This window comes from Antrostomus carolinensis, unplaced genomic scaffold (genome assembly GCF_000700745.2).
Source record: "Antrostomus carolinensis isolate BGI_N321 unplaced genomic scaffold, ASM70074v2 scaffold19653, whole genome shotgun sequence".
Taxonomy (NCBI): Eukaryota; Metazoa; Chordata; class Aves; order Caprimulgiformes; family Caprimulgidae; genus Antrostomus; species Antrostomus carolinensis.
Window position 1 is genome coordinate 38,545 of NW_010304769.1, and position 13,520 is coordinate 52,064.

At 46.6% G+C, this 13,520-nt stretch overlaps 1 protein-coding gene across 1 annotated transcript in view; it reads left to right on the top strand.

The window, feature by feature from the left end:
• Nucleotides 1–13,520, top strand: part of SPINT1 (serine peptidase inhibitor, Kunitz type 1) — a 19,554-nt gene that overhangs the window by 2,918 nt on the left and 3,116 nt on the right. The window contains exons 2-7 of the mRNA XM_010164578.1: nt 6,981–7,132; nt 8,627–8,765; nt 10,008–10,178; nt 10,866–10,892; nt 11,754–11,879; nt 12,785–12,835. Coding sequence (XP_010162880.1) covers nt 6,981–7,132; nt 8,627–8,765; nt 10,008–10,178; nt 10,866–10,892; nt 11,754–11,879; nt 12,785–12,835 — 666 coding nt within the window. The remainder of the gene's footprint in view (nt 1–6,980; nt 7,133–8,626; nt 8,766–10,007; nt 10,179–10,865; nt 10,893–11,753; nt 11,880–12,784; nt 12,836–13,520) is intronic.

Sequence of the window (13,520 nt, forward strand, 5' to 3'; positions counted from 1 at the left end):
TCCCTACACCAGGTTGCACTGGAAAGCATCCAGGACGGTTTTGAACATCTTCAGAAATGGAGACTCCACAACCTCCAGTTGACTTAGGAATGCAGATCTTGATTTTGGTTCAGGAACAAAACAATCCAAACAAAAAAAATCCAACCCAAAACCCCAAGCCCCTCCAGCTGCTATACTGGAAGTGGATCCATGCAGGAGGAACAAGGATGTCTGGGCAGGAAGACTGCTGCCAAGAGTAAGAGGGGAAGGTGCAGGTGTAGGAGGCCAAATGAAGGACTCCCTGGACATTGAGCATGTCCACCTGGCAGCATAAGGAAGCTCTACAGCATTTTTGCTTCCAGACTGTTGGAGGATGCCTGAAGAGGCCAGGTGAACCAATTGTTAAGGGAGCTGTTTTTAGCACGTCAAGTTTTCCACCCAAATAGACAAAAAATCTTGGCCAAAGTTTTGCACTGGAGACAAAATTCTCTAGTCTTCCCACTGTTGTGCTGTTAAAATGTGAAGCTCTGTGGCTGCTCTGGAGTCTGGGTTATTGTCAGCCCCCTGAGACTGGACTCTAAAGGTCTGCAGGAAGCTTATATGCTGCTTTATCATCCTTTCCTTTCCTTTATGTGCTGCTGTCAGGTGTCCTAGGAACCTTTAGGCTTTGCCCATGTGGCAATCTCTAGATGTCCTCTGCAATAATGAGGATTAAAAGCATGTTTTTGTCTAAGGAGTAGTGAAATATATAGTTAGTGGTCGTAGTGGGTGACATTAACCAAAAAAGCTGCAAATTGAAAGACCCACAGTACTACTACAGGGAGCAGACGTGTTGAGTGAAGAGGTTATATCTGTTCAGGAGGAGACTATATGACACCTGAAAGACACAGCTGAACAGACAAATTTAATCTTGGAGTGTTTCCTGAGCCTAATGGACGTAGCTGAAAGCTGGGAGAATGTTATGGGGAGAAGCATTGTGTACACTTGCATGTTCTTGCCCTTGCTTGAGCATCCACAGCGAGACTTGGATACTGAGCACAGGGATGGAGGAAGCCTTGATCTAACCCACTGTGGCCACTCTTATGGTGTTGTGACTTCAGAAAAACCTGTGAGTACAGGCAACAACGGACACAGCTGAAATCTTGCTTCTGCGGGTCATCTGAGTATATTTTCAGTATTTTGGAGAACGAGAGCTTCTGAGTCATGTATAAACTGGTGATGACAGCTTGTCTCTGTCTCTCACCTGCACCAGGTAACGTACAGTCCGAAGTCTCTGATGTTGTTGTTAAATGGCTCTGTCCTCTTAAATGATCCTCCAGCCTGAACTTTGGTGCGAGTTTTCTGCCTGGCTCATACGGGAGGGGCAGGCTCAGCAGGCACTTTATGGGTAATAATGGAGCCCAGTGTTTAAGTAACTACCTGGAGCTTATTCTGGTCTAGGCAAACCAGTTCTGGGTGTGAAACTGGAAAATAACCTCCCTGAACCTTTGTCCGTTTCTTGAACTGAACCTTTTGTGGTGGTTGTGAAATGCTCAGTGACGCTCTCCTCCTGTTGAAGTCAGGGCTTGGGAGTGGGAGACAGGAAGCGCTGAGGAGTCCGCAGGGTTCAGGACACATCTGCTTCTGCCTCTCCATGGAGAGAGATCTGCAGGTTAAAGCTTCGGTAATGCATTCAGAGAAGAGAGCTCCCCAAGGCTGATCCATCTTCAAATGTTTGGTCCCATGCTGGTTTCCATTCTGCAGGTGCAGTGCAACTAGAATGAGCGATGCTGGGACTGGACCCATCTGGGACTGAGATGGGTCCAGTCACTGGTGTCCCCTTGGCTGATACTGCTTAGCCCTGAGCCAGCTGCTCATCTTCCATTGCCCAGCTCAGACTGGGAGAGGGGGAACTGCATGTTCAGGTCCCACATCACAGATTCAGAGACTCATGTCTCCTGGAAAGGCCCTTAGAGACCAGCCGGTCCAGCTCCCTGTTCAGAGCAAGTGATGAGCAAGTTCCAGTCACTCTGCAACTCCTGCTGGTCACGCAGAATTTGCTGACGTGCCACATGTTGTGTCTACCTCACATTGTGGCTCCAAAGCAATCTAAGGAGAATGGAGTAACAAACCGATCTTCAATGGCACAAAGACCCCCAGGAGACCCTTTCCCTCTGCCCACTAAAGCAAATATGGTTTCCCACACCCTGAGGAAGGATGGAAGGAGCCTGGGGCAGCAGCAGACTGCATTAATCTGAAAACAGAATCCTTTCAGTCCTATTGTATTGTTTCAGAGAGGTTAAGTTGACCTGTTGTGCGCACCTCTTACAAACCACTGTAGGAACCTCTAGAAATTAATGCTCAGAGCTGCTTGGCTCTGCATGAGTTGTCCAAAAACCATATGGCTTTATTGTGACTGCATTTGCTGCCCAGCCAGGAGGAACCCCTATGGCACAAGAGCTTTTATTTCTCTTTCTCCAGTCAATGTCTTGCATTTCCTTGTTCCCTTCTCCTCCTCCCCCTCCTCAGGCAAATGAACTCTGTGGCAGCAGCACCTTCCTTCCTTACCTTCACCTGTTACTCTGGAGAGTTTCCTTGTGTGGATGGGTGAGATTGGAATGAACCCTCCCTGCAAGCTGTTCAATTTTGAATGACTTAATGAAGCAAGGTTAGAGCAAAGCTTTAGTGGTATGGGGGACAACCACACTGCTGCCCACCCCTGCCCACCTGCTTTTGCAGCAGGCAGGCTCAGCTGCCTTCCCACGCTTGAAATCTCCGAGGTTGCACGTCTCATGGATGCTGGAATTTGAGTGGCCTCATTTCTCCTCCTGTCTCTGCTACTGGTTTGGCCAGTGGCTTTATGCAGTGGCTTTTGTCCCCAGTGAGGTCCTTCCCTTCGCAGTGCCTCAGTGTACCCAGCACAAGCCGTGCTTGTCTCGTTTGTAAGCTGCTCCTGCGCTGCAGACACCAGCAGCGACTGTGAGAAAGCTTTCCAGCTCTTTCTAGTGGCACCTCAAATCACCCTGAGGTATTTTCAAGGGTGGCTTTATAGTCTCACATACTCAGGGTGTATTGGCAGGAGCACTGGAATGGAGGAGATCTGGTTTTCTGTGAATTTCTGTCTGGAGGGCAAAAGCTGATATTTGAGCTCTGAAAGAGAAATGCCCAAACTGGGAGGTTTGCAAGTGCTTTCTGCTGCGGGATTTCACTGGTGCCTGCGTGTTGAGACAGCGAGGTCCCTAGTGAGGTCTCTCCCCCCACCTAGATGCTTACTTTTGCAGTCCTTGTAGGAATTTGGGGGCTTGGACTAGATGATCTTTTGAGGTCCCTTCCAATCCCTAATATTCTGTGATTCTGTGATTTAATATCTTTTTGATTCCTGTTCCCCTATCAACTTCGGTTCAAGTTTACCCATTGTTAAAGGTGAAGCCAGTCTAACCACTAACTGCATAAGCCTTAAAACTAGATGAAATCTTTAAAAAAAATCAAAAAACAGGGGCTGAGGCATGAATATTCTATGAGCCATATAGATTTTTTTTCAAGCATTTTGGATTTACTCTATCAAGCTTTTTTCTGGCATCATAAAGAAAAGATATTTCCCTTTCCAACATATTTTATAAATGGAAACTGCAGCTGTCACTTAATGATGTGACTCCAGGAGTGTGTGTTGCACAGTGAAGAGCACAACACAGAACAGCATCATAAAGCTTTAATCTCCCTGTTAATTACAGAGTTTTCCAGCAGAAACTTTCCAATAATAATAACAGCATTATAGCAAAGGTAACTTTCATTGTGCAAACAGATTTTCAGAGCACAACAAACGGAATGGAGGATCTCCCTTCTAAGAGCAGTCTGCTGGTATTCAGTGCGGCTCAGGCAGCATTCAGTTATGAAGCTCAGGTGGAGAACAGCCACGTTGCCACTGAAGGCTTCATATAGTCAGTGTAGCAGAAATACTCCAAAGTCCCTGAGCTTTCAGACATCGTAAGGAGAAAAGGGGCAGACTTGCAAAGAAAGTCTCTAATTTCTAGTGAGAGTTCCTCCTTGGCAGTCATGGCACATGAGCTGATCCTCTGACTGGTTTTCTGGAGGTTGGGGGAATTTGGCTAACCAGAGATGGAATCTGGACAGAGAACTGACTCATTGATCAGAACTGATCTTTTACTTCACAATCCACAACCCAAAGTAGCTAAATTGATCTATGGAGAAATATTTGGCCTACAATTTTTTTATATATATATTTTTTTAAGTGTACATGCTTAAAAATGTCAAGGCAAAGTATGATTTGGAGTTGTTGTGAGTTAATGATCAGCCTCTGTGGTGCTGAAGAACTCGTCTTTCCCTTGTGCAATCACACTCACCCACTGGGCTCACCCTGGCAGGAACCTGCTGCTCCCGGCAGCCTCATGGCACTTCCCCGGCAGGAACGTGGCCCCTTTGCAGAGCTGGTAGTGCTGTGTACAAGGTGGCTGTGGGGCTGTTTTTCCCTGTTTGGTTGGAAGGTGTTTCCAGCTCCAGTCATTGTTTTGGCCTATGAATGCTCCCATGGCCCTTGGAAAGACCATTTGAAAATAAAACAAAAGTCCATTGATTTGTTTTACCAGTCCTGCTCAAAACCAAGAGGTGCCAGGCTCACTTGGCCCTGCTTGGTGTCTTTCAGCGGCCTTTGTGCCTGACAGAGACAGGACCCATCACTCTGGCATGCAGCCCTGAGGAAGGAGCAGCAGGGAAGTGTTCACGCCCAAAGGTGAGAGGACGCTTCTCACCTTTGAGAAGAGTGAAAGAAGAGTGTGACCAGCAGGTTGAGGGAGGTTCTCCTCCCCCTCTACTCTGCCCTGGTGAGGCCTCACCTGGAGTATTGTGTCCAGTTCTGGGCCCCACAGTTCAAGAAGGACAATGAACTACTGGAGAAAGTCCGGCACAGGACCACTAAAATGATGAGGGGACTGGAGCATCTACCATGTGAGGAGAGGCCGAGAGAGCTGGGACTGTTTAGCTTAGAGAAGAGGAGGCTGAGGAGGGATCTTGTCAATGCTTACAATATCTAAAAGGCGGGTGTCAGGAGGATGGGGCCAGACTCTTCTCAGTGGTGTCCAGTGACAGGACAAGGGGCAATGGTTACAAGCTGGAAAACAGGAGGATCAACCTAAACAAAAGGAAATACTTCTTTACTGTGAGGGTGCCAGAGCACTGGAACAGGCTGCCCAGAGAGGTTGTGGGGTCTCCATCTCTGGAAACATTCAAAATCCACCTGGACGTGTTCCTTTGTGATCTACTCTAGGTGAACCTGCTTTGGCAGGGGGGTTGGACTAGATGATCTTCAGAGGTCCCTTCCAACCCCAACCATTCTGTTGATTCTGCAATTCTGCAACACCAGGGTGGGCATCTCTGCCTGGAATGCAGGTGTCATCTTCTTGGCCTCTTTCAGTCCAGCTGGGTCTCCTCTGCTCATTTTGGTGGTTGGATCAAGCTCAACAATATCAACTTGATCTTGTATTGTTCATACCCAATACTTATATGAAAAATGAAATAAAACAGAAAACCAATGACAGATTGCAGAGAGCACACAGACCAGTGCAATAAACGTCACCAGAAGCCCTGCAGCTGCACAAGCTAGAAGAGCCTGACCTTTTATACAGTAAAACCACAGCTCCATCAGCCTGGTGATGAGGGAGGTAGGCTGCAGGGCTGCAGCTGGGGAGCAGGCTGCAGGGACAACCTCAGGGGGCTGGTACACACATACCCTTCCCAATTCTGCAGTCTCAGCACAATGCTCAAATGTGTAAGCAAGGGAAGCTTTATTTCACTTGTCACTTTCTGGTGGCAGCAGCATTTGTAAAACCTAGATAGAATGGATGGGTCTTCATTTGGTAGAAGATACTAGAAAATAGAATATTCTGGGTGGATTTGTGGTAACTCTGATCTGGAATACATGTTGCAAAGCCCTCTATCCTACTGAATTTAGTAATGAAAGAACTAAAAAGTAGGTTGTTTTGAGTGTCAAGTTTGTTTAAATATATGCCTTACATTGAAGGTCCCTTCAGTAGGCTCTAGCAAGAGTCAGAAGCTGGGACCTGAATCCAGAAACACTCAAACAGGAAATTAGGAGCAAGTCTATGACAGTGAAAGTAATTAGCTGATGGAGTAGTTTTCCAAGGGGTTTGGGCACTAGTCCTCTTCTTCAGTCACAGCTATCTCTAGCTTATAAATGATAATTGATGCCTTTACAAAAGACTCGGGTTGAACTTGAACATTGAGTCTTGGACTTGGTACAGGCACTACCAGGTGGAGTTTTATGGGCTGAGGTATGCAGGAAGCCTGTGATCAGAGACGTTCAGGCCAAAAGGAGTTATGAGTCAGGGTCAATGGTGTCATTGTTTGGGCTGTTCTTGCTGGCACAGGCAGGGTTCAGTTTTCATCTCCTCACACTTGCAATCTGGAAAAGTGTTTAATGGATTGTGGAGGCTGCCAGTAAGCGAGACCATGGAACGTCCTAGCCAATGGAAAAATAATGATCTCATGGATGGCATTTGTATGCTTTTTTTAAGGAATGCATGTCAGAGAGTGGGGTGGAAGATGGTGGTAGGAATGATGAGAGTCAGTTTACACATTCTTCAACACCCACATCAGGTCATCTTCTAAGTGGAGGGTGGAGATTGTTCTCTGCTGTTTTGTGAAGATGTGGTCCCATGGTCAGAAGCACAATGGCTGCAGCCACAGGGACAACCCTCTCATGGAGGTTCCTGTGGGCAGAAGTAGCTGGGGAGAAAACTGGCTCAAAGGCACTGCCAGAGTGGGTTGTGGAGTTACTAAATTAGTGAGGGTAGTAGTAACGGTATTGATTGCCAGTTGCTTGCTGAGGCTGCAAGAAGCACAGCTGTATAAAAGTATTTTCCTTTCATTGGTTGAAGTCTCTCTTGATTTAGCCTGGAAGAATCTCCCTCCCTTGTCTTCCTCTCATGGAGACAAGGACTGGACCCTTCAGCCTCTTGCTCAAGCCTTGTTCTATGTTTCTTCTGCAGATGACCATCCTCCAATAGCCCGCACTGGCACGGACATGAGGGTACAGCCAGGGGAGCCAGTGATGCTGAGAGGCACTGACAGCACAGATGACCGAGGGATAGTCAGCTATGAATGGAAACAGGTCCTTGGTGACCCCTCCGTGGAGATGAAGGTAGGAGCTGCAGGAAGGAAGCAGCTTGCTCAGTGTCACCTGTGATCTGCACTACAGTGGGCTCTCACAGCCACTGACTTAGAAATCACCTTGTCCTTCCCTCCTTGAGCCAGTCCACCCACGAGCCTGTTTCCAAAAGCTGTGGAGCACTCCTCATGGTTGTCCCCACCCTCTCGCACACTGCCGGGATGTGGCATTTCTTGGCCTCATCAGGTCTCAGGCTCCCTACACCAGGATGGCATCTCAAACCTTCCTGGGTTCTGCCTGGGTGGGAGCACCCACCCATGAAGGCAGCAGCTTCAGTGCAAGAGCTGCCTCTGCTCTCAAGCTCCTGTAGTTCAGTGAGGGGCCTGCCTGTAGTTTTACTGTGCTCCGCTTTGGTGCTTCTCCTCCTCTGGCTCTGAATAATCCACGCTCAGGCTCTGGTTCTCTTCTCCTGGGGCTTTTCCTGGACTTTGTCTGTCTTTAGAGCATAGATTCCTCCTATTTTATCTCAACTCAAGCAGAAGTCACGTCTCCTGACTGGCTCCAAGATCTCTGGAGTGTGAACACTGCCTATCTTATAAATATTAAATGTGAATTGTGCCTTTAGGAGAGCAAATGATTACTGATAAACTTCTGCAAAATGCTCTGGAAAGCCTTGGAACTCATATGGAGCTCTTGTGGCATCTTTTGGAAGAATTAGCAAACAAGTTCATCAGGCCTACAGCTGATTTTGAAGACCAGAAATGACTAGTTCTAGGGTGCTGAGTGGGCTGTGGAAATCTGGAAGTGCTCCTTTCCTTTTCCCTTCCCCCTAGCCCAACCAAAGCAACTTTCAGGGGGAAAAAAAAGAGTCCTCTAGTATTATGCTGTGTTAACCACATTAAGATGATATGTAGCAACACTGTGTTCTCTTCAAACCTAACCAAAAAAGCAGAGAGCATGGAAATGGAGGCCCAACATTGTTAGCAAATATAGGGGAAAAAGTTTGTGTCAGTAATCTCACAGCTTTCTATTCTGACAAAATAATTCATTCTCTTTTAGAAACCTCTCAGCTGACAAAGAAATAGGTACTCGTTTCCATCTCTAAAATGAAATATACTTGTCGTATTCCAAATGAAAGAGTATATATTTCTTAAACACACACCTAGCTTATTCCCTGTGTACTAAGTACAGGATTCATAATGGGCTTTATTTTTTAAAAAGTAAAATAAGAACTGCAGGTCTTTCAGTCCTCTACAAAGTTTTTTTTTTTTAATTTTCCCTCATGCCTTCATAATGTCCCAAAATATGAAATATCTGATTAGGCTTGTGCTATTCTTTCTCTCTGCTATTCCAGCTGGGTACCAGCCCATGGGTTTGGGGGGGATTGTATAGCACTGCGACATCTTTCATGCCAGACATCTGCTTGAGGGTTTCCAGCCAAGCTCTGTCCTTCCTAATGCAGGAATGTGGGCCATCATTCCCTCATTAGAGGTACCTTCTGCATAAGCCTTTCTTTTGCATTCTCAGAAACATGAAGAAGACCAGGTAGAAATCTCCAACCTACAGGCGGGGACTTATGTCTTCCAGCTTACTGTCACGGACACTGCGCAGCAGCAAGACTTCACCAACATCACCATCACAGTGCTGAATTCTGAGCAGACTGAAGGTAAGTCTGAGTGAGCCCTTGGATGTCTAGCTGAAGACCCCAAGTGTGGGTGCTGCCCTGGCATTATTGGTGGTCTTCTCAGAGGGGTAGACAGGAAAAGGGCACAATCAAGAGACCAGACTTGCAACTTTTCCCAGTAAAATTTTGCACCTGATGGGTAGTGGAAGGTCTCTGCATTCAAAGCGGTCTGTTTTAGGGTTTTTGCATCCTCTTGCAGAAGAGGTGGCCTGCAATAACCCCATCCTCTCTGCATGTCATTGCCCTCTACTGGGTGATGCCAGAGTGGCTGAAGCCAGGGGTACAGCTGGGCTTGTAAGAGAGGAGAACCTGAAAGGTCTTGTTGACTCCATGGTTTTGCTGTGGAGGCCCTAATTCCCTGAAGCTGCAGGATAGGTGGAGCCATCTGCATGACTTTCAAGGTGTCCCTGGCTTTATTTGTATGTTTTACTTTAAAGGACTTGTTTAATGATCAAAATGTTCAGCATTGCAAGTGCATTAGGAGCGAGAGTTCTTGGACAAGTGGTATCCTACCAGAGATACCCTAAAAATATAAGAACAGCCATGTCCGGTGACTGTAATGGTTTGTCCAAAATCAGGTAGACTGCATCCAACAGTGTCCAGAGGTAACTGGGAAGAGTACAAGAACATGACATGCTATCAGTAAATCCCTACTATGCTTGGCTAGTCCCCAAGGAATTTGCAGGTGGGAGATTTTTTTAAGCAGAAGACGGTTTCTTTGTGTTTAATAACCATGGTAAATCCCTTTTTGACATGTAATCTTTGCACAGCGGCAGCATCCTGAAGCAAGGAGTTTCACAGCTTAGCTATGTGCTGTGTGGAGAAGCAGCTCTTTTTGTTTTATGGATGTGGCACCTTCTAATTTGATTTTGTGGCCCTGCCCAGAGAAGTTGTGGATGCCTTCTCCCTGGAAGTGTTTAAGGCCAGGTTGGATGAGGCTTTGAGCAACCTGGTCTAGTGGGGGTTGTCCCTGCTGATGGCAGGGGGGTTGGAACTGGATGAGCTTTAAACCTTCCAACCCAGACCATTCTATGATTCTATGATTCTATAGAAAAATATATACCACGATTCCCTCCTCCCCTTCTCCATGCCAGTCAAGATTTTATAAATCTTTCAGACAAGTGTCCACACTGTTGATGAACTTTCCTTTGGAAGATTTTCTCCTTTGTATATGTGAAGGCAAAGCAAGCTAACCAGAGCCTTTTATGTTAACTTTCTTGATAGAGCACTGTTTGACTCCTAAGAAGGTGGGTTGGTGTCGGGGGTCTTTTCCACGTTGGTTTTACAACCCAAGCCTTCAGCAGTGTGAGGAGTTCATTTTTGGTGGCTGCAAGCCCAACAAGAATAACTACTTACGGGAAGAGGAGTGTCAACTCGCCTGCAGGAATGTTAGAGGTGAGTCTGCTTCCAAAATCAGCCCCCTCTTTCTCATAGGATTGGGATGACCCTGTGGGCAGGTTCTGCAGTTTCTTGGAGAGCTGAGGAGGCCAGGCTAGTGATGGATGGGGAGTCCTAGTCTTACACTGCCAACATATCTGACCCAGCTCCTAGGGCACTGCTCCCCTGGTCAGTGTTCCAGGTGTGTCTCTGGCTGCAGAAACCCTCACCAAATCGTCATGTCACATCTGAAACCTAAATTCAGAGGGTAGCATTGTGCTGTGGGGGACCCAGAAGTGCTTCACTCCCAAAATGAAATTAATCTTCTCCCTTGGCACCCTCTTAGCCAAGTCAGAGAATGACTTAGTGCTACCTCAGATAAATGGGCTGAGCCTCTGCCAGGCTCTTTGTGGTGCAGAGCTTAAGGAGGAGGCAAAAGCTTTGGAAGAGAAAGACCATTTGGGCATGATCTAGCTAGTGGAGAGAAGTGTCCTTGTGCTCCTCGAGGCCTGCCTCATGTGGGTCCTGCTCCTCTGGGGTCTCTAGGTGGTGGACACTCATATTTCCCCTCCCTAACCCCTACAGGGCTTGCTTCCAGAAAATATGTACTTCATAAGTGAGATATGAATGCAATATAAAGCTGATCTTGAACTGACAAAATGATGTGGTGGTAAATTTATTTTCCTTTTCCCCTTGTCTCTTCAGGTTCTATTGGTGGGCGACAACAGCCAGGTGAGCCTCCCGTAGCGCCGTGTAATCCTGCTGTGAGCTCAGGCTCAGTGTCTCACCTCCATTCCTGTGGCTTTTCATTAGCGCTCAGTCAGTGTGGAAAGTGAGGCCATGGAGACTAATTTCTTTACTACGCCTTTCACTTTCATGTCATAGGATAATTCAGGTTGGGAATTACCTCTGGAGAGGTCATCTGGTCCAACCCACTACTCAAAGCAGGCCCAGCTTTGAGTCACATTGGGTTGCTCAGGACTGCATCCAGTCCAGTTTTGGGTATCTCTGACGAAGGAGATTTTACACTTTCTCTGGACAACCTGTGCCAGTGTTTGATGACCCTCGCTATAATTTTCTTCTTATATTGAATCACTTTGCCTTGTTGCAACTCGTGTCTGTTGCTGCTCATCCTATTACTGTGCACCTCCAAAATGAGTCTGTCTCTCCTGGATTCACTCCAGCGTGCCAATGTCTTTGTGCACTGGGGAGCACCTCTGGAGCAGAGGGGAATAATCGCTCTTCTCCATTGGCTTTCACAGCCCAGTGTGCAGGTTTCAGTTTGGCTTTCCTCATTTAATCCCCCATGCTTGGATAATATCTCCATACTCTTCCTGAGTAGCTCATTCTTGCTTCCACATTCTATGTACTTCTTTTTTGAGAGGAAGAATGGCTGTTCCCAGAGTAATTTTTCATTTATAAACAAGAAATGCTTATTTTTTTCTCTTTCTTTTTGAGTCCAGGGTGGCACTGAATGGCGACCTTAACCAGTCTGCCTTGTTTCATGTTTGCCAGCCCTATCAGCAGCTTTTAAGTCCTTCATAAAGCATCTGAATTCATTTTAATGAGCTGTCTGAACTGTTTCTGATGCAGTGTGTAATGGGAAGTGTCAGTCCCCCTTCTTCAGATGCAAGGATGGCTGCTGCATTGATGCCTACCTGGAGTGTGATGAAACTCTCGACTGTGCTGATGGATCTGATGAGATGTATTGTGAACAATGTAAGTACTTCAGATTCTGGCTTAAACTGCTTATTATCTGCCCAGGAATGAGTGCAATGTAAGTTAAAGGTGTTGGCTGAGTGTGTTTTGGAGTCTTCTGCTCTTACCTCCTGACCCTGCATTTCCGCAGTATTATATTTGCAGGTTCTGCCATCTCCCATATCTCTGCTCTCTGCAAGAGCTGATCTTCCTTCTGGGATGTTTCCTGCCTCTTAAATAGCCTTCAACTCTCTTCTCTGCACCCATCTGTAAGACTTCAGAGCCTGTCCTCCCCTCCCTTTCCAACACTTTTCTCACTGAATGACCTTACCTGCTCTCCTAGAGTTGGGAGATGGGAAATGAAACCATGAGTTCTCCCAGTCTGTCCAGTGTCAGTCCCCTTAACATCCTCATGTTATGCTAATGTAAATGCACAGTGGTGAGCTGCCCAAGTCTGTAACCCCTCCTCCCTCCATCCCTCCTTCCCTCACTCCCTCTTTTGACAGAATTCCCATAATTTCTTTCCTATATGTGGGTGTTTCATTGCCTTTTTAGGTTGCAAGCATACGATTCATCTATCTTTGCCTTTTCTATGTCCTATACTAGTGCTCTTTCACACAAAACTTGGAGTGATAGCAGTTTCCCCAAACTTCTTGATGCAAAAAAACCCTAAGAAAGCAGCCTTTGTTTGCCTTAGTTTTGTCTCTGTATTTATGGAAATTTGGAATAGTTTCTCGTTATTACGTTTTATTTTCCCCATGTTCCTCACACAGCTTTGAGATATTGAAGAACCTCAAATTATATCTCCCTTTTCCTGGCTTGTGAGAGCAAAAGAATGTGCAGGAAAGCCATGTTTGCATGGACAAGGCATTTCTTTGGTATTCAACTGATGTGAGAAGTTTTAACATGAAATGTTTCTCTCGCAGATGCTCGTGAGTTCAATAGACTGCAGAAAATCAATGTCACACATAAGCAAGGTACGTACCATCCAGAGCACCTAGTCTGACATCTACCAGCTTCTGTTTTTTTCATCAGTCTGTTGTTTCATGGTAAAACTGCTTCCCTGTAAAATTCCAAGAACGGGTGTAGCATCTGGGTAGTCCCAGTACTGAAAATGAGCCTGTCCTCTGACCTTGAGGACAGCTGTTTATAGCAGGCTCTCACTGTCCTGCCTAAACTTTTTCCACCCAAGCAGATCTCATGCATATTGCCTCTTGGGCACAGTACCTGGCCTGTACAAAACCCTGCAGCACTTCTTTGGAAATAGTGCAAACAAATGCAGTGTCGGGGACACAACAATGGCATAAGGATGTGGATCTACTGGAGCAAGTCCAGAGGAGGCCACAAGGATGATGCAAGGGCTGGAGCACCTCTCCTATGAGAACAGGCTGAGAGAGTTGGGGCTGTTCAGCCTGGAGAAGAGAAGGCTCCAGGGAGATCTTATAGTGGCCTTCCAGCACCTGAAGGGGCTACAGGAAGGCTGGGGAAGGACTTTTTACAAAGGGAGGTAGTGATAAAACAAGGGGTGATGGCTTTAGACTGGAAGACGGTAGATTTAGATGAGATATGAGGAAAAAAATATTTCTTGTGAGGTTGGTGAGACACTGGCCCTGGTTGCCCAGAGAAGCTGTGGCTGGTCCTCCCTGGGAGGGTTCAAGGGCC